General features: G+C 44.8%; 1 protein-coding gene and 1 long non-coding RNA gene across 5 annotated transcripts in view; both read right to left on the reverse strand.

The window, feature by feature from the left end:
• Nucleotides 1-275: 275 nt before the first annotated feature.
• oma1 (OMA1 zinc metallopeptidase) overlaps nucleotides 276-19317 on the reverse strand; it is a 44764-nt gene continuing 25722 nt past the window's right edge. For all 4 annotated transcript variants that reach the window (XM_052480359.1, XM_052480358.1, XM_052480357.1 and 1 more), the window contains one exon: nucleotides 276-2060. In XM_052480359.1, coding sequence (XP_052336319.1) covers nucleotides 1788-2060 — 273 coding nt within the window. In that variant the 3' untranslated portion in view covers nucleotides 276-1787. The remainder of the gene's footprint in view (nucleotides 2061-19317) is intronic.
• On the reverse strand, nucleotides 6141-12198 carry LOC127912016 (uncharacterized). The gene is made up of 3 exons (XR_008080110.1): nucleotides 12149-12198; nucleotides 9879-10292; nucleotides 6141-9468 (listed from the first exon to the last, which is right to left on the reverse strand). It is a non-coding gene; the product is annotated as an uncharacterized LOC127912016 (long non-coding RNA).

The raw sequence follows: 19317 nt of genomic DNA on the forward strand, positions 1-19317 counted from the left end.
GCAGCTTGATCTTATGCTTCTCTCACAGGATAATGAATTTCTTCTGACTCTGTCCCCTGGGACTACTCTCACACGTGTGTGTGTGTGACTTACAGATTCCTGCTCCAGCACTCACTCATACAATTCCCTTCGACCAGAGAGGAAAGGACACTGTAGACTCGTGAATTTCCCCTGAGCAAATGCCTAGGCTTTAGCTCAGTGTGCTAACACGGTCAACCAAGGTTAGAACCCAGTCATTCACACTTACGTTACAACGACAAACCACACTAGACCAGTTTTACCTCAAAACCCATTAATTTTTAGGTTGTCAGGTTCTAAGATGTACATTCTAGTATATAAAATATGTTCTTTGGCTAGTTCAGTACATGATTTGTACAAAACTACACATTTCTATGATTTCACAAAGATCTTTGACACTAAAATACAACACAATACCATTCCTTCAGGGCGAGACATAAAACTCATTTAAATGAACTTGATGGCCACATTACCACAAAAACACATTGCAACAGGTGGTGATGGATGGACACGACAGGGTAAATAAAGTAGGTGACATACAGGACACAGTGCCTACACACTGTCTACCCAGAGAACCAAAATGTGAATAAGTCAAGAGGCACGAGTACTTTCTGAAGGACATTCTTACATGGTTTGTATCTGGGAGACTAAGACATTTCCTCAATGTTGTTAGAATGTTATTTATATGTTCCCAGTTTTGGTCAATCAAGGAGGTTAATTTCACGCGTTAAGTGTTGTCTTACTGTTGAGGAATTTGGCTGTACAACAGTCCATGTAGAAACACATCACATGAGCATGTGTATTAGACCAACACCACTGAGATGGGACAAACAACTTATCACTGACTTCCAGGTTGTGGTCTTTGGAAAGAGAGGATAACTCCATCTAGTCTTTTACTATTTTATATACTGTAAAGTTGAGATGTTGAGACTTTTATATTCCCTACAAACGTGATTTCGGAAATCCTGTTAAATGATTGGTTGTCAGTTTCGGTGAGGTGTGTATAGATCTGCATATGCACTAAGACATGTAGCCATAGTTTGAACAATCATTTGTTGAATCTCTTCTGTTATTGGTGATGGTGAGAGGTTAGCATGTGTTGGGGGGGTATGATCGTAGACCCTCTTAACTTTCCCACTCATCATTATTCACACTTCATTCAGGATTATCCGTAATCATGGTAGAATGTACATCAATGTAGAAGTGTCGGGAAATATATTCTAAATCATCTTAAACCCAACCAAAAGCAAACTGCAAATGCATCCAACAAGTTTGTGGAGTCACAAGCTTGATGTAGTCATTGGGTGATAGGAATAGGAATAGGAACAGGATAGGAGGAATATGGGACCAAATACACACGTTTGACTACTTTACTTTAGAGGTGTCAATCTTTAGGGCCGGGATGTCAAGTTTGATTTTGAATTTATTTATTTTATACAGTCATTACTGCTCATCTTTATCAGGGGAGTGTATCATTTTGCACCTCACTGTATATGCTCATTAGGCCATTGAGTGCAGCATGTCCCCACTTGAAATCTTCCAATTCAAACAGGATACTATGTATTCACACTATACACTCAAAGCATCTCCCTGTACCCTCTTACACGCAGTAAACAGAACCGCTACCCAAAACCTTTTTGCAGCAAATTCCACAGAAGCCCAGAAGACCTTACAAACATCAGTCAATTAGCAATCAAGGAGCTACAATCACTGACTGGAACTAGGCCTGGGGTTGGGAAGACAGGGGGCGAGGGTAGTGGCCCCGGGGGTTAGAGGTGGGTAGCAGTGTCTAGGGTCAGGGCTGGAGGTGAGCCTGTGGCTGAGGAGGCGAGCAGGGCAGTAGCCAGTCCCCCTGGGTGTGGAGCCCTTCTGTGGTCTGACGTTGGGGTCTGGGACAGAGCTTGTGGTTTCAGTCTCTTCCCCGCCTCTCCCTCCAGGTCCCTAGTAGCATCCAGCAGCACTTTGACACTCTGAGCGAAGACAGCTCTGGGGTCTGTAGCAGGGAGGGCAGGACAGGAACAGCTCTCCCTCAACTCCAGGTACTGGGGAGGGAGAGAGAGATGAAGGGAGAGAGAGAGAGAGGTTATAGTGGAAACGTATGAAAGCAGCGTGTGGCGGTGGCGTGTTTTCCCTCTGGAGTCAATTTACGCACCGGTGCGTACAATATTTTTAATGTTGTCTGTTTAATCTAGAGATTTCTGGGTTTTTGCATTGGATGAGTCTCAAGCCACCGCATCCACCGATGTCGCACTTTGTCAGACCACGAGATATCGGTCTTCACTCTACGGAATGGGGAGACTCTCACGAACACAATGGTCTCTACGACCCCCACAAGCGTCAGGGGACTCTTCTGAAGTTGGTACCGTCGATGGACCAACTTCTGTTTGTAGCGTCCGAACCGTTTGGGCTACCAACTACTGTGACCCCAGTGTGTTCTCCGTTTTGCTCTTACGACCTTCGCAAGTTTCACGGGACTAATCTGAAGGTAACCGGTACAAGTTTAAAAAAACGTATGGAAGCATGAATGTAGTTTTGTGCCGACCCAAAGAAGGGGTTAGCTAAACGATACATAATAATATGACCATCTATATGACCAACCCCCCCACTGAAAATGAACAGTCGTCAGGAAACTAACTGAAAGTGACAGCAGATGTTGTGTGGTCAGAGACGATAGTACGGCCACAAGATTCTTTGAAGGTACATTTCGGTCGTCCATTAATCAGGTGTGTTTTCTCTCCTACACGCACGGTGGATGTGAGTAAACCCATCCCTAAACTGTACGGATCCAGATCACTACTTCTCCAGGTCAATGTCCCAGTCTGGGATTCAACAGGAGGGCTCAGTAGCATGCCAACTGTCTGTGTGTGTGTGCATGTAACCCTGTGTGACACACAGGAGTGTATTTACCCTTGAGTGTGTCTGTTTTAGCAGGAGAGGAACAGATGGAGAAAACACTAATTGTCCATCAGTCGAGAGTTTGTGTTGCTACTGTGCCTGTGAGGATATATGGGTGTGTGGTGTGCATACTGTGTGTGTGTGTCTTGTGTTTGTATGTACGTACCCTACATTACCAAAAGTATGTGGACACCTGCTCGTCAAACATCTCATTCCAAAATCATTCGCATTAATATGGAGTTGGTCCCCCCTTTGGTGCTATAACAGCCTCCACTCTTCTGGGAAGGCTTTCCACTAGATGTTGGAACATTGCTGGGGGGACTTGCTTCTATTCAGCCACAAGAACATCAGTGAGGTCGGGCACTGATGTAGGGAGATGAGGCCTGGCTCGCAGTCGGCGGTCAAGTTCATCCCAAAGGTGTTCAATGGGGTTGAGGTCAGGGCTCTGTGCAGGCCAGTCATGTTCTTCCACACCAATCTCGACAAACCATTTCTGTACGGACGTCGCTTTGTGCACAGGGGCATTGTCATGCTGAAACAGGAAAGGGCCTTCCCCAAATCGTTGCCACAAAGTTGGAAGCACAGAATCGTCTAGAATGCCGTTGTATGCTGTAGCGTTGAGATTTCCTTTCACTTGACCTAAGGGGCCTAACCATGACAAACAGCCCCAGACCATTATTGCTCCCCCACCAAACTTCATAGTTGGCGCTACGCATTTGAGCAGGTAGCGTTCTCCTGGCATCTGCCAAATCCAGATTTGTCCGTCAGACTGCCAGATGGTGAAGCGTGATTCATCACTCCAGAGAACGCGTTTCCACTGCTCCACTCCACGCGTTTCCACTGCGTTTCCACTACGCCACTCTTAGGGCCACACACATGAAGGCCGACCATGTCGACGTGGGTTCGATTCCGTCCCACGCCCTTCAGGCACAAATAACTAAATTCCCCCGATTGACTTGATTTGCTTACACATTTCAAATATTGGGAGACCAGGGATAATTTACCCCCCAATCTTGATAAGAAATGACCATACCAGACACTTTTGGATAACATAAATAGGAAACAAATAGAATAATAACAGTAAAATTCCCCAACATGAGTTGCCATTCATACAAAGTGTCAGGTAAATTGCCACAGTAGATGAAATGATGAAATACTTTATTTCCGATGCTTGTCAAATCGATAAATCGCCCGTAGTCTGTTCAAAAAGTTGTTCTGATGATAAGACCAACCAGAGATGATAAGACCAACCAGAGATGATAAGACCAACCAGAGATGATAAGACCAACCAGAGATGATAAGACCAACCAGAGATGATAAGACCAACCAGAGATGATAAGACCAACCAGAGATGATAAGACCAACCAGAGATGATAAGACCAACCAGAGATGATAAGACAAACCAGAGATGATAAGACCAACCAGAGATGATAAGACCAACCAGAGATGATAAGACAAACCAGAGACCGAACATATCTTGAAAGACTTTGGTTGCAAGCAGGACTAAGGAGGTAACACCAACGTCATCTTTTAGGGAGCGGTAATGAGGTGAGCAATAATGTTTGCAATTGAGTTCAGCTGTGCAGGTGAATTTAGCACGTATTGATGGTTTAATGAGACATCAGCTGGTAATCTAGTGCCATCGATGGTTGCAATAATCCAATAGGCTACATTCTGTGGCCTACCCGTTAGCCTATCCATTGTCACATTGTGTTTCCCTGGCTGAGTTGGTGAGCTGATTTGGGCCTACTGTAGAACAATACTCTTTCCTCCAGTGTGGATGCTCGTCCATGTTTTATAGATGATGTATCGTTTGTAAATATATACTGAAAAAAATAGAAACATAACATGCTAAATGTTGGTCCCATGTTTCATGAGCTAAAATATAAGATCCGAGGAATGTTCCATATGCAAAAAAAAAAAGCGTATTTTTCTCATATTTTGTGTACAAATATGTTTACATCCCTGTTGGTGAGCATTTCTCCTTTTGCCCAGATAATCCATCCACCTGACAGGTGTGGTATATCAAGAAGCTGATTAAACAGCATGATCATTACACAGGCGCACCTTGTGCTGGGGACAATAAAAGGTCACTAAAATGTTCTGTATTGTCACACAACACTATGGCACAAATGTCTCAAGTTTTGAGGGAGCGTGCAATTGGCATGCTGACTGCAGGAATGTCCACCAGAGCTGTTGCCATATCATTTAATGTTAATGTCTCTACCATAAGCCGCCTCCAACGTCATCTTGAAAACATTGAAATAAAATCAATTAACATGTGAGACTAATGCAGGTTCAGACTGGTCACTATATCTCCCAGCACTGGGCGCCAACTCATGAGGCTCGGAGCTGGAGCGCGCTGCTTAGACCACTGTGCTATGGCCTTTCACAACGCTCTCGTAGGCACTAAGAATACTAATGATACATAGGCTCGTCGTTTTAATCATCTTGTTTTAAGCCTTCCCTAAACCATAGTCCTAACCTTAACCACTCGTAATTAATGCCTAAACTGTTAACCTTTTGAGTTGTTTCTGTCTTAACCCTGTAACAGCGCAGAATTAACACGGTCAAAAACGTGGAATGAATGGGTGAAAAAAATAGACCTTCATACATGAGTTAAAGGGCAGTGGGCAGGATCAATGTAGACTCTGTGTCCCGGGAAACACACCCTGAGGAAACATTGTTTCTGCCTATTGCTTGCCTTCAACATTTAATAAAACAATTGATAAAAATAAAAAAAAATCTAAAATAAAGATTTCCCCTCATGAAAACTGCATCTACCTCTACAATAAGAAGTCACACCAGACATGCTGTAGCCTGCATCTACCTCTACAATAAGAAGTCACACCAGACATGCTGTAGCCTGCATCTACCTCTACAATAAGAAGTCACACCAGACATGCTGTAGCCTGCATCTACCTCTACAATAAGAAGTCACACCAGACATGCTGTAGCCTGCATCTACCTCTACAATAAGAAGTCACACCAGACATGCTGTAGCCTGCATCTACCTCTACAATAAGAAGTCACACCAGACATGCTGTAGCCTGCATCTACCTCTACAATAAGAAGTCACACCAGACATGCTGTAGCCTGCATCTACCTCTACAATAAGAAGTCACACCAGACATGCTGTAGCCTGCATCTACCTCTACAATAAGAAGTCACACCAGACATGCTGTAGCCTGCATCTACCTCTACAATAAGAAGTCAGAAGTCACACCAGACATGCTGTAGCCTGCATCTACCTCTACAATAAGAAGTCACACCAGACATGCTGTAGCCTGCATCTACCTCTACAATAAGAAGTCACACCAGACATGCTGTAGCCTGCATCTACCTCTACAATAAGAAGTCACACCAGACATGCTGTAGCCTGCATCTACCTCTACAATAAGAAGTCACACCAGACATGCTGTAGCCTGCATGTAGCCTACATAAGAAGTCACACCAGACATGCTGTAGCCTGCATCTACCTCTACAATAAGAAGTCACACCAGACATGCTGTAGCCTGCATCTACCTCTACATTAAGAAGTCAAACCAGACATGCTGTAGCCTGCATCTACCTCTACAATAAGAAGTCACACCAGACATGCTGTAGCCTGCATCTACCTCTACATTAAGAAGTCAAACCAGACATGCTGTAGCCTGCATCTACCTCTACAATAAGAAGTCACACCAGACATGCTGTAGCCTGCATCTACCTCTACATTAAGAAGTCACACCAGACATGCTGTAGCCTGCATGTAGCCTACATAAGAAGTCACACCAGACATGCTGTAGCCTGCATCTACCTCTACAATAAGAAGTCACACCAGACATGCTGTAGCCTGCATCTACCTCTACAATAAGAAGTCACACCAGACATGCTGTAGCCTGCATCTACCTCTACAATAAGAAGTCACACGAGACATGCTGTAGCCTGCATCTACCTCTACAATAAGAAGTCACACCAGACATGCTGTAGCCTGCATCTACCTCTACAATAAGAAGTCACACGAGACATGCTGTAGCCTGCATCTACCTCTACAATAAGAAGTCACACCAGACATGCTGTAGCCTGCATCTACCTCTACAATAAGAAGTCACACCAGACATGCTGTAGCCTGCATCTACCTCTACAATAAGAAGTCACACCAGACATGCTGTAGCCTGCATCTACCTCTACAATAAGAAGTCACACCAGACATGCTGTAGCCTGCATCTACCTCTACAATAAGAAGTCACACCAGACATGCTGTAGCCTGCATCTACCTCTACAATAAGAAGTCACACCAGACATGCTGTAGCCTGCATCTACCTCTACAATAAGAAGTCACACCAGACATGCTGTAGCCTGCATCTACCTCTACAATAAGAAGTCACACCAGACATGCTGTAGCCTGCATCTACCTCTACAATAAGAAGTCACACCAGACATGCTGTAGCCTGCATCTACCTCTACAATAAGAAGTCACATGAGACATGCTGTAGCCTGCATCTACCTCTACAATAAGAAGTCACACCAGACATGCTGTAGCCTGCATCTACCTCTACAATAAGAAGTCACACCAGACATGCTGTAGCCTGCATCTACCTCTACAATAAGAAGTCACACCAGACATGCTGTAGCCTGCATCTATCTCTACAATAAGAAGTCACACCAGACATGCTGTAGCCTGCATCTACCTCTACAATAAGAAGTCACACCAGACATGCTGTAGCCTGCATCTACCTCTACAATAAGAAGTCACACGAGACATGCTGTAGCCTGCATCTACCTCTACAATAAGAAGTCACACCAGACATGCTGTAGCCTGCATCTACCTCTACAATAAGAAGTCACACCAGACATGCTGTAGCCTGCATCTACCTCTACAATAAGAAGTCACACCAGACATGCTGTAGCCTGCATCTACCTCTACAATAAGAAGTCACACGAGACATGCTGTAGCCTGCATCTACCTCTACAATAAGAAGTCACACCAGACATGCTGTAGCCTGCATCTACCTCTCCAATAAGAAGTCACACGAGACATGCTGTAGCCTGCATCTACCTCTACAATAAGAAGTCACACCAGACATGCTGTAGCCTGCATCTACCTCTACAATAAGAAGTCACACCAGACATGCTGTAGCCTGCATCTACCTCTACAATAAGAAGTCACACGAGACATGCTGTAGCCTGCATCTACCTCTACAATAAGAAGTCACACCAGACATGCTGTAGCCTGCATGTAGCCTACATAAGAAGTCACACCAGACATGCTGTAGCCTGCATCTACCTCTACAATAAGAAGTCACACCAGACATGCTGTAGCCTGCATCTACCTCTACAATAAGAAGTCACACGAGACATGCTGTAGCCTGCATCTACCTCTACAATAAGAAGTCACACCAGACATGCTGTAGCCTGCATCTACCTCTACAATAAGAAGTCACACCAGACATGCTGTAGCCTGCATCTACCTCTACAATAAGAAGTCACACCAGACATGCTGTAGCCTGCATCTACCTCTACAATAAGAAGTCACACCAGACATGCTGTAGCCTGCATCTACCTCTACAATAAGAAGTCACACCAGACATGCTGTAGCCTGCATCTACCTCTACAATAAGAAGTCACACCAGACATGCTGTAGCCTGCATCTACCTCTACAATAAGAAGTCACATGAGACATGCTGTAGCCTGCATCTACCTCTACAATAAGAAGTCACATGAGACATGCTGTAGCCTGCATCTACCTCTACAATAAGAAGTCACACCAGACATGCTGTAGCCTGCATCTACCTCTACAATAAGAAGTCACACCAGACATGCTGTAGCCTGCATCTACCTCTACAATAAGAAGTCACACCAGACATCCTGTAGCCTGCATCTATCTCTACAATAAGAAGTCACACCAGACATGCTGTAGCCTGCATCTACCTCTACAATAAGAAGTCACACCAGACATGCTGTAGCCTGCATCTACCTCTACAATAAGAAGTCACACGAGACATGCTGTAGCCTGCATCTACCTCTACAATAAGAAGTCACACCAGACATGCTGTAGCCTGCATCTACCTCTACAATAAGAAGTCACACCAGACATGCTGTAGCCTGCATCTACCTCTACAATAAGAAGTCACACCAGACATGCTGTAGCCTGCATCTACCTCTACAATAAGAAGTCACACGAGACATGCTGTAGCCTGCATCTACCTCTACAATAAGAAGTCACACCAGACATGCTGTAGCCTGCATCTACCTCTCCAATAAGAAGTCACACGAGACATGCTGTAGCCTGCATCTACCTCTACAATAAGAAGTCACACCAGACATGCTGTAGCCTGCATCTACCTCTACAATAAGAAGTCACACCAGACATGCTGTAGCCTGCATCTACCTCTACAATAAGAAGTCACACCAGACATGCTGTAGCCTGCATCTACCTCTACAATAAGAAGTCACACGAGACATGCTGTAGCCTGCATCTACCTCTACAATAAGAAGTCACACCAGACATGCTGTAGCCTGCATGTAGCCTACATAAGAAGTCACACCAGACATGCTGTAGCCTGCATCTACCTCTACAATAAGAAGTCACACGAGACATGCTGTAGCCTGCATCTACCTCTACAATAAGAAGTCACACGAGACATGCTGTAGCCTGCATCTACCTCTACAATAAGAAGTCACACCAGACATGCTGTAGCCTGCATGTAGCCTACATAAGAAGTCACACCAGACATGCTGTAGCCTGCATCTACCTCTACAATAAGAAGTCACACCAGACATGCTGTAGCCTGCATCTACCTCTACATTAAGAAGTCAAACCAGACATGCTGTAGCCTGCATCTACCTCTACAATAAGAAGTCACACCAGACATGCTGTAGCCTGCATCTACCTCTACATTAAGAAGTCACACCAGACATGCTGTAGCCTGCATGTAGCCTACATAAGAAGTCACACCAGACATGCTGTAGCCTGCATCTACCTCTACAATAAGAAGTCACACCAGACATGCTGTAGCCTGCATCTACCTCTACAATAAGAAGTCACACCAGACATGCTGTAGCCTGCATCTACCTCTACAATAAGAAGTCACACCAGACATGCTGTAGCCTGCATCTACCTCTACAATAAGAGGTCACACCAGACATGCTGTAGCCTGCATCTACCTCTACAATAAGAAGTCACACCAGACATGCTGTAGCCTGCATCTACCTCTACAATAAGAAGTCACACCAGACATGCTGTAGCCTGCATCTACCTCTACAATAAGAAGTCAAACCAGACATGCTGTAGCCTGCATCTACCTCTACAATAAGAAGTCAAACCAGACATGCTGTATCCTGCATCTACCTCTACAATAAGAAGTCACACGAGACATGCTGTAGCCTGCATCTACCTCTACAATAAGAAGTCACACCAGACATGCTGTAGCCTGCATCTACCTCTACAATAAGAAGTCACACCAGACATGCTGTAGCCTGCATCTACCTCTACAATAAGAAGTCACTACCTCTACAATAAGAAGACACCATGCTGTAGCCTGCATCTACCTCTACAATAAGAAGTCAAACCAGACATGCTGTAGCCTGCATCTACCTCTACAATAAGAAGTCACACCAGACATGCTGTAGCCTGCATCTACCTCTACAATAAGAAGTCAAACCAGACATGCTGTAGCCTGCATCTACCTCTACAATAAGAAGTCACACCAGACATGCTGTAGCCTGCATCTACCTCTACAATAAGAAGTCACACCAGACATGCTGTAGCCTGCATCTACCTCTACAATAAGAAGTCACACCAGACATGCTGTAGCCTGCATCTACCTCTACAATAAGAAGTCACACCAGACATGCTGTAGCCTGCATCTACCTCTACAATAAGAAGTCACACCAGACATGCTGTAGCCTGCATCTACCTCTACAATAAGAAGTCACACCAGACATGCTGTAGCCTGCATCTACCTCTACAATAAGAAGTCACACCAGACATGCTGTAGCCTGCATCTACCTCTACAATAAGAAGTCACACCAGACATGCTGTAGCCTGCATCTACCTCTACAATAAGAAGTCACACCAGACATGCTGTAGCCTGCATCTACCTCTACATTAAGAAGTCAAACCAGACATGCTGTAGCCTGCATCTACCTCTACAATAAGAAGTCACACCAGACATGCTGTAGCCTGCATCTACCTCTACAATAAGAAGTCACACCAGACATGCTGTAGCCTGCATCTACCTCTACAATAAGAAGTCACACCAGACATGCTGTAGCCTGCATCTACCTCTACAATAAGAAGTCACACGAGACATGCTGTAACCTGCATCTACCTCTACAATAAGAAGTCACACCAGACATGATGTAGCCTGCATCTACCTCTACAATAAGAAGTCACACGAGACATGCTGTAACCTGCATCTACCTCTACAATAAGAAGTCACACCAGACATGCTGTAGCCTGCATCTACCTCTACAATAAGAAGTCACACCAGACATGCTGTAGCCTGCATCTACCTCTACAATAAGAAGTCACACCAGACATGCTGTAGCCTGCATCTACCTCTACAATAAGAAGTCACACCAGACATGCTGTAGCCTGCATCTACCTCTACAATAAGAAGTCACACCAGACATGCTGTAGCCTGCATCTACCTCTACAATAAGAAGTCAAACCAGACATGCTGTAGCCTGCATCTACCTCTACAATAAGAAGTCACACCAGACATGCTGTAGCCTGCATCTACCTCTACAATAAGAAGTCACACGAGACATGCTGTAGCCTGCATCTACCTCTACAATAAGAAGTCACACCAGACATGCTGTAGCCTGCATCTACCTCTACAATAAGAAGTCAAACCAGACATGCTGTAGCCTGCATCTACCTCTACAATAAGAAGTCACACCAGACATGCTGTAGCCTGCATCTACCTCTACAATAAGAAGTCACACGAGACATGCTGTAGCCTGCATCTACCTCTACAATAAGAAGTCACACCAGACATGCTGTAGCCTGCATCTACCTCTACAATAAGAAGTCACACCAGACATGCTGTAGCCTGCATCTACCTCTACAATAAGAAGTCAAACCAGACATGCTGTAGCCTGCATCTACCTCTACAATAAGAAGTCAAACCAGACATGCTGTATCCTGCATCTACCTCTACAATAAGAAGTCACACCAGACATGCTGTAGCCTGCATCTACCTCTACAATAAGAAGTCACACCAGACATGCTGTAGCCTGCATCTACCTCTACAATAAGAAGTCACACCAGACATGCTGTAGCCTGCATCTACCTCTACAATAAGAAGTCACACCAGACATGCGGTAGCCTGCATCTACCTCTACAATAAGAAGTCAAACCAGACATGCTGTAGCCTGCACCTACCTCTACAATAAGAAGTCACACCAGACATGCTGTAGCCTGCATCTACCTCTACAATAAGAAGTCAAACCAGACATGCTGTAGCCTGCATCTACCTCTACAATAAGAAGTCACACCAGACATGCTGTAGCCTGCATCTACCTCTACAATAAGAAGTCACACCAGACATGCTGTAGCCTGCATCTACCTCTACAATAAGAAGTCACACCAGACATGCTGTAGCCTGCATCTACCTCTACAATAAGAAGTCACACCAGACATGCTGTAGCCTGCATCTACCTCTACAATAAGAAGTCACACCAGACATGCTGTAGCCTGCATCTACCTCTACAATAAGAAGTCACACCAGACATGCTGTAGCCTGCATCTACCTCTACAATAAGAAGTCACACCAGACATGCTGTAGCCTGCATCTACCTCTACAATAAGAAGTCACACCAGACATGCTGTAGCCTGCATCTACCTCTACAATAAGAAGTCACACCAGACATGCTGTAGCCTGCATCTACCTCTACATTAAGAAGTCAAACCAGACATGCTGTAGCCTGCATCTACCTCTACAATAAGAAGTCACACCAGACATGCTGTAGCCTGCATCTACCTCTACAATAAGAAGTCACACGAGACATGCTGTAACCTGCATCTACCTCTACAATAAGAAGTCACACCAGACATGATGTAGCCTGCATCTACCTCTACAATAAGAAGTCACACGAGACATGCTGTAACCTGCATCTACCTCTACAATAAGAAGTCACACCAGACATGCTGTAGCCTGCATCTACCTCTACAATAAGAAGTCACACCAGACATGCTGTAGCCTGCATCTACCTCTACAATAAGAAGTCACACCAGACATGCTGTAGCCTGCATCTACCTCTACAATAAGAAGTCACACCAGACATGCTGTAGCCTGCATCTACCTCTACAATAAGAAGTCACACCAGACATGCTGTAGCCTGCATCTACCTCTACAATAAGAAGTCAAACCAGACATGCTGTAGCCTGCATCTACCTCTACAATAAGAAGTCACACCAGACATGCTGTAGCCTGCATCTACCTCTACAATAAGAAGTCACACCAGACATGCTGTAGCCTGCATCTACCTCTACAATAAGAAGTCACACCAGACATGCTGTAGCCTGCATCTACCTCTACAATAAGAAGTCACACCAGACATGCTGTAGCCTGCATCTACCTCTACAATAAGAAGTCACACCAGACATGCTGTAGCCTGCATCTACCTCTACAAATAAGAAGTCACACCAGACATGCTGTAGCCTGCATCTACCTCTACATTAAGACATGCTGTAGCCTCAAACCAGACATGCTGTAGCCTGCATCTACCTCTACAATAAGAAGTCACACCAGACATGCTGTAGCCTGCATCTACCTCTACAATAAGAAGTCACACCAGACATGCTGTAGCCTGCATCTACCTCTACAATAAGAAGTCACACCAGACATGCTGTAGCCTGCATCTACCTCTACAATAAGAAGTCACACCAGACATGCTGTAACCTGCATCTACCTCTACAATAAGAAGTCACACCAGACATGATGTAGCCTGCATCTACCTCTACAATAAGAAGTCACACGAGACATGCTGTAACCTGCATCTACCTCTACAATAAGAAGTCACACCAGACATGCTGTAGCCTGCATCTACCTCTACAATAAGAAGTCACACCAGACATGCTGTAGCCTGCATCTACCTCTACAATAAGAAGTCACACCAGACATGCTGTAGCCTGCATCTACCTCTACAATAAGAAGTCACACCAGACATGCTGTAGCCTGCATCTACCTCTACAATAAGAAGTCACACCAGACATGCTGTAGCCTGCATCTACCTCTACAATAAGAAGTCAAACCAGACATGCTGTAGCCTGCATCTACCTCTACAATAAGAAGTCACACCAGACATGCTGTAGCCTGCATCTACCTCTACAATAAGAAGTCACACGAGACATGCTGTAGCCTGCATCTACCTCTACAATAAGAAGTCACACCAGACATGCTGTAGCCTGCATCTACCTCTACAATAAGAAGTCAAACCAGACATGCAAAGCCTGCATCTACCTCTACAATAAGAAGTCACACCAGACATGCTGTAGCCTGCATCTACCTCTACAATAAGAAGTCACACGAGACATGCTGTAGCCTGCATCTACCTCTACAATAAGAAGTCACACCAGACATGCTGTAGCCTGCATCTACCTCTACAATAAGAAGTCACACCAGACATGCTGTAGCCTGCATCTACCTCTACAATAAGAAGTCAAACCAGACATGCTGTAGCCTGCATCTACCTCTACAATAAGAAGTCAAACCAGACATGCTGTATCCTGCATCTACCTCTACAATAAGAAGTAAGAAGTCACACGAGACATGCTGTAGCCTGCATCTACCTCTACAATAAGAAGTCACACCAGACATGCTGTAGCCTGCATCTACCTCTACAATAAGAAGTCACACCAGACATGCTGTAGCCTGCATCTACCTCTACAATAAGAAGTCACACCAGACATGCGGTAGCCTGCATCTACCTCTACAATAAGAAGTCAAACCAGACATGCTGTAGCCTGCATCTACCTCTACAATAAGAAGTCACACCAGACATGCTGTAGCCTGCATCTACCTCTACAATAAGAAGTCAAACCAGACATGCTGTAGCCTGCATCTACCTCTACAATAAGAAGTCACACCAGACATGCTGTAGCCTGCATCTACCTCTACAATAAGAAGTCACACCAGACATGCTGTAGCCTGCATCTACCTCTACAATAAGAAGTCACACCAGACATGCTGTAGCCTGCATCTACCTCTACAATAAGAAGTCACACCAGACATGCTGTAGCCTGCATCTACCTCTACAATAAGAAGTCACACCAGACATGCTGTAGCCTGCATCTACCTCTACAATAAGAAGTCACACCAGACATGCTGTAGCCTGCATCTACCTCTACAATAAGAAGTCACACCAGACATGCTGTAGCCTGCATCTACCTCTACAATAAGAAGTCACACCAGACATGCTGTAGCCTGCATCTACCTCTACAATAAGAAGTCAAACCAGACATGCTGTAGCCTGCATCTACCTCTACAATAAGAAGTCAAACCAGACATGCTGTATCCTGCATCTACCTCTACAATAAGAAGTCACACGAGACATGCTGTAGCCTGCATCTACCTCTACAATAAGAAGTCACACCAGACATGCTGTAGCCTGCATCTACCTCTACAATAAGAAGTCACACCAGACATGCTGTAGCCTGCATCTACCTCTACAATAAGAAGTCACACCAGACATGCGGTAGCCTGCATCTACCTCTACAATAAGAAGTCAAACCAGACATGCTGTAGCCTGCATCTACCTCTACAATAAGAAGTCACACCAGACATGCTGTAGCCTGCATCTACCTCTACAATAAGAAGTCAAACCAGACATGCTGTAGCCTGCATCTACCTCTACAATAAGAAGTCACACCAGACATGCTGTAGCCTGCATCTACCTCTACAATAAGAAGTCACACCAGACATGCTGTAGCCTGCATCTACCTCTACAATAAGAAGTCACACCAGACATGCTGTAGCCTGCATCTACCTCTACAATAAGAAGTCACACCAGACATGCTGTAGCCTGCATCTACCTCTACAATAAGAAGTCACACCAGACATGCTGTAGCCTGCATCTACCTCTACAATAAGAAGTCACACCAGACATGCTGTAGCCTGCATCTACCTCTACAATAAGAAGTCACACCAGACATGCTGTAGCCTGCATCTACCTCTACATTAAGAAGTCAAACCAGACATGCTGTAGCCTGCATCTACCTCTACAATAAGAAGTCACACCAGACATGCTGTAGCCTGCATCTACCTCTACAATAAGAAGTCACACCAGACATGCTGTAGCCTGCATCTACCTCTACAATAAGAAGTCACACCAGACATGCTGTAGCCTGCATCTACCTCTACAATAAGAAGTCACACGAGACATGCTGTAACCTGCATCTACCTCTACAATAAGAAGTCACACCAGACATGATGTAGCCTGCATCTACCTCTACAATAAGAAGTCACACGAGACATGCTGTAACCTGCATCTACCTCTACAATAAGAAGTCACACCAGACATGCTGTAGCCTGCATCTACCTCTACAATAAGAAGTCACACCAGACATGCTGTAGCCTGCATCTACCTCTACAATAAGAAGTCACACCAGACATGCTGTAGCCTGCATCTACCTCTACAATAAGAAGTCACACCAGACATGCTGTAGCCTGCATCTACCTCTACAATAAGAAGTCACACCAGACATGCTGTAGCCTGCATCTACCTCTACAATAAGAAGTCAAACCAGACATGCTGTAGCCTGCATCTACCTCTACAATAAGAAGTCACACCAGACATGCTGTAGCCTGCATCTACCTCTACAATAAGAAGTCACACGAGACATGCTGTAGCCTGCATCTACCTCTACAATAAGAAGTCACACCAGACATGCTGTAGCCTGCATCTACCTCTACAATAAGAAGTCAAACCAGACATGCTGTAGCCTGCATCTACCTCTACAATAAGAAGTCACACCAGACATGCTGTAGCCTGCATCTACCTCTACAATAAGAAGTCACACGAGACATGCTGTAGCCTGCATCTACCTCTACAATAAGAAGTCACACCAGACATGCTGTAGCCTGCATCTACCTCTACAATAAGAAGTCACACCAGACATGCTGTAGCCTGCATGTACCTCTACAATAAGAAGTCACACCAGACATGCTGTAGCCTGCATCTACCTCTACAATAAGAAGTCAAACCAGACATGCTGTAGCCTGCATCTACCTCTACAATAAGAAGTCAAACCAGACATGCTGTAGCCTGCATCTACCTCTACAATAAGAAGTCACACCAGACATGCTGTAGCCTGCATCTACCTCTACAATAAGAAGTCACACCAGACATGATGTAGCCTGCATCTACCTCTACAATAAGAAGTCACACGAGACATGCTGTAACCTGCATCTACCTCTACAATAAGAAGTCACACCAGACATGCTGTAGCCTGCATCTACCTCTACAATAAGAAGTCACACCAGACATGCTGTAGCCTGCATCTACCTCTACAATAAGAAGTCACACGAGACATGCTGTAGCCTGCATCTACCTCTACAATAAGAAGTCACACCAGACATGCTGTAGCCTGCATCTACCTCTACAATAAGAAGTCACACCAGACATGCTGTAGCCTGCATCTACCTCTACAATAAGAAGTCAAACCAGACATGCTGTAGCCTGCATCTACCTCTACAATAAGAAGTCAAACCAGACATGCTGTAGCCTGCATCTACCTCTACAATAAGAGGTCACACCAGACATGCTGTAGCCTGCATCTACCTCTACAATAAGAAGTCACACCAGACATGCTGTAGCCTGCATCTACCTCTACAATAACAAGTCAAACCAGACATGCTGTAGCCTGCATCTACCTCTACAATAAGAAGTCACACCAGACATGCTGTAGCCTGCATCTACCTCTACAATAAGAAGTCAAACCAGACATGCTGTAGCCTGCATCTACCTCTACAATAAGAAGTCACACCAGACATGCTGTAGCCTGCATCTACCTCTACAATAAGAAGTCAAACCAGACATGCTGTAGCCTGCATCTACCTCTACAATAAGAAGTCACACCAGACATGCTGTAGCCTGCATCTACCTCTACAATAAGAAGTCACACCAGACATGCTGTAGCCTGCATCTACCTCTACAATAAGAAGTCAAACCAGACATGCTGTAGCCTGCATCTACCTCTACAATAAGAAGTCAAACCAGACATGCTGTAGCCTGCATCTACCTCTACAATAAGAGGTCACACCAGACATGCTGTAGCCTGCATCTACCTCTACAATAAGAAGTCACACCAGACATGCTGTAGCCTGCATCTACCTCTACAATAAGAAGTCAAACCAGACATGCTGTAGCCTGCATCTACCTCTACAATAAGAAGTCACACCAGACATGCTGTAGCCTGCATCTACCTCTACAATAAGAAGTCACACGAGACATGCTGTAGCCTGCATCTACCTCTACAATAAGAAGTCACACCAGACATGCTGTAGCCTGCATCTACCTCTACAATAAGAAGTCACACCAGACATGCTGTAGCCTGCATCTACCTCTACAATAAGAAGTCAAACCAGACATGCTGTAGCCTGCATCTACCTCTACAATAAGAAGTCACACCAGACATGCTGTAGCCTGCATCTACCTCTACAATAAGAAGTCACACCAGACATGATGTAGCCTGCATCTACCTCTACAATAAGAAGTCACACGAGACATGCTGTAACCTGCATCTACCTCTACAATAAGAAGTCACACCAGACATGCTGTAGCCTGCATCTACCTCTACAATAAGAAGTCACACCAGACATGCTGTAGCCTGCATCTACCTCTACAATAAGAAGTCACACGAGACATGCTGTAGCCTGCATCTACCTCTACAATAAGAAGTCACACCAGACATGCTGTAGCCTGCATCTACCTCTACAATAAGAAGTCACACCAGACATGCTGTAGCCTGCATCTACCTCTACAATAAGAAGTCAAACCAGACATGCTGTAGCCTGCATCTACCTCTACAATAAGAAGTCACACGAGACATGCTGTAGCCTGCATCTACCTCTACACTAAGAAGTCACACCAGACATGCTGTAGCCTGCATCTACCTCTACAATAAGAAGTCACACCAGACATGCTGTAGCCTGCATCTACCTCTACAATAAGAAGTCAAACCAGACATGCTGTAGCCTGCATCTACCTCTACAATAAGAAGTCACACCAGACATGCTGTAGCCTGCATCTACCTCTACAATAAGAAGTCACACCAGACATGCTGTAGCCTGCATCTACCTCTACAATAAGAAGTCACACCAGACATGCTGTAGCCTGCATCTACCTCTACAATAAGAAGTCAAACCAGACATGCTGTAGCCTGCATCTACCTCTACAATAAGAAGTCAAACC

The sequence above is a fragment of the Oncorhynchus keta genome, chromosome 26, assembly GCF_023373465.1.
Source record: "Oncorhynchus keta strain PuntledgeMale-10-30-2019 chromosome 26, Oket_V2, whole genome shotgun sequence".
NCBI classification, from domain to species: Eukaryota; Metazoa; Chordata; class Actinopteri; order Salmoniformes; family Salmonidae; genus Oncorhynchus; species Oncorhynchus keta.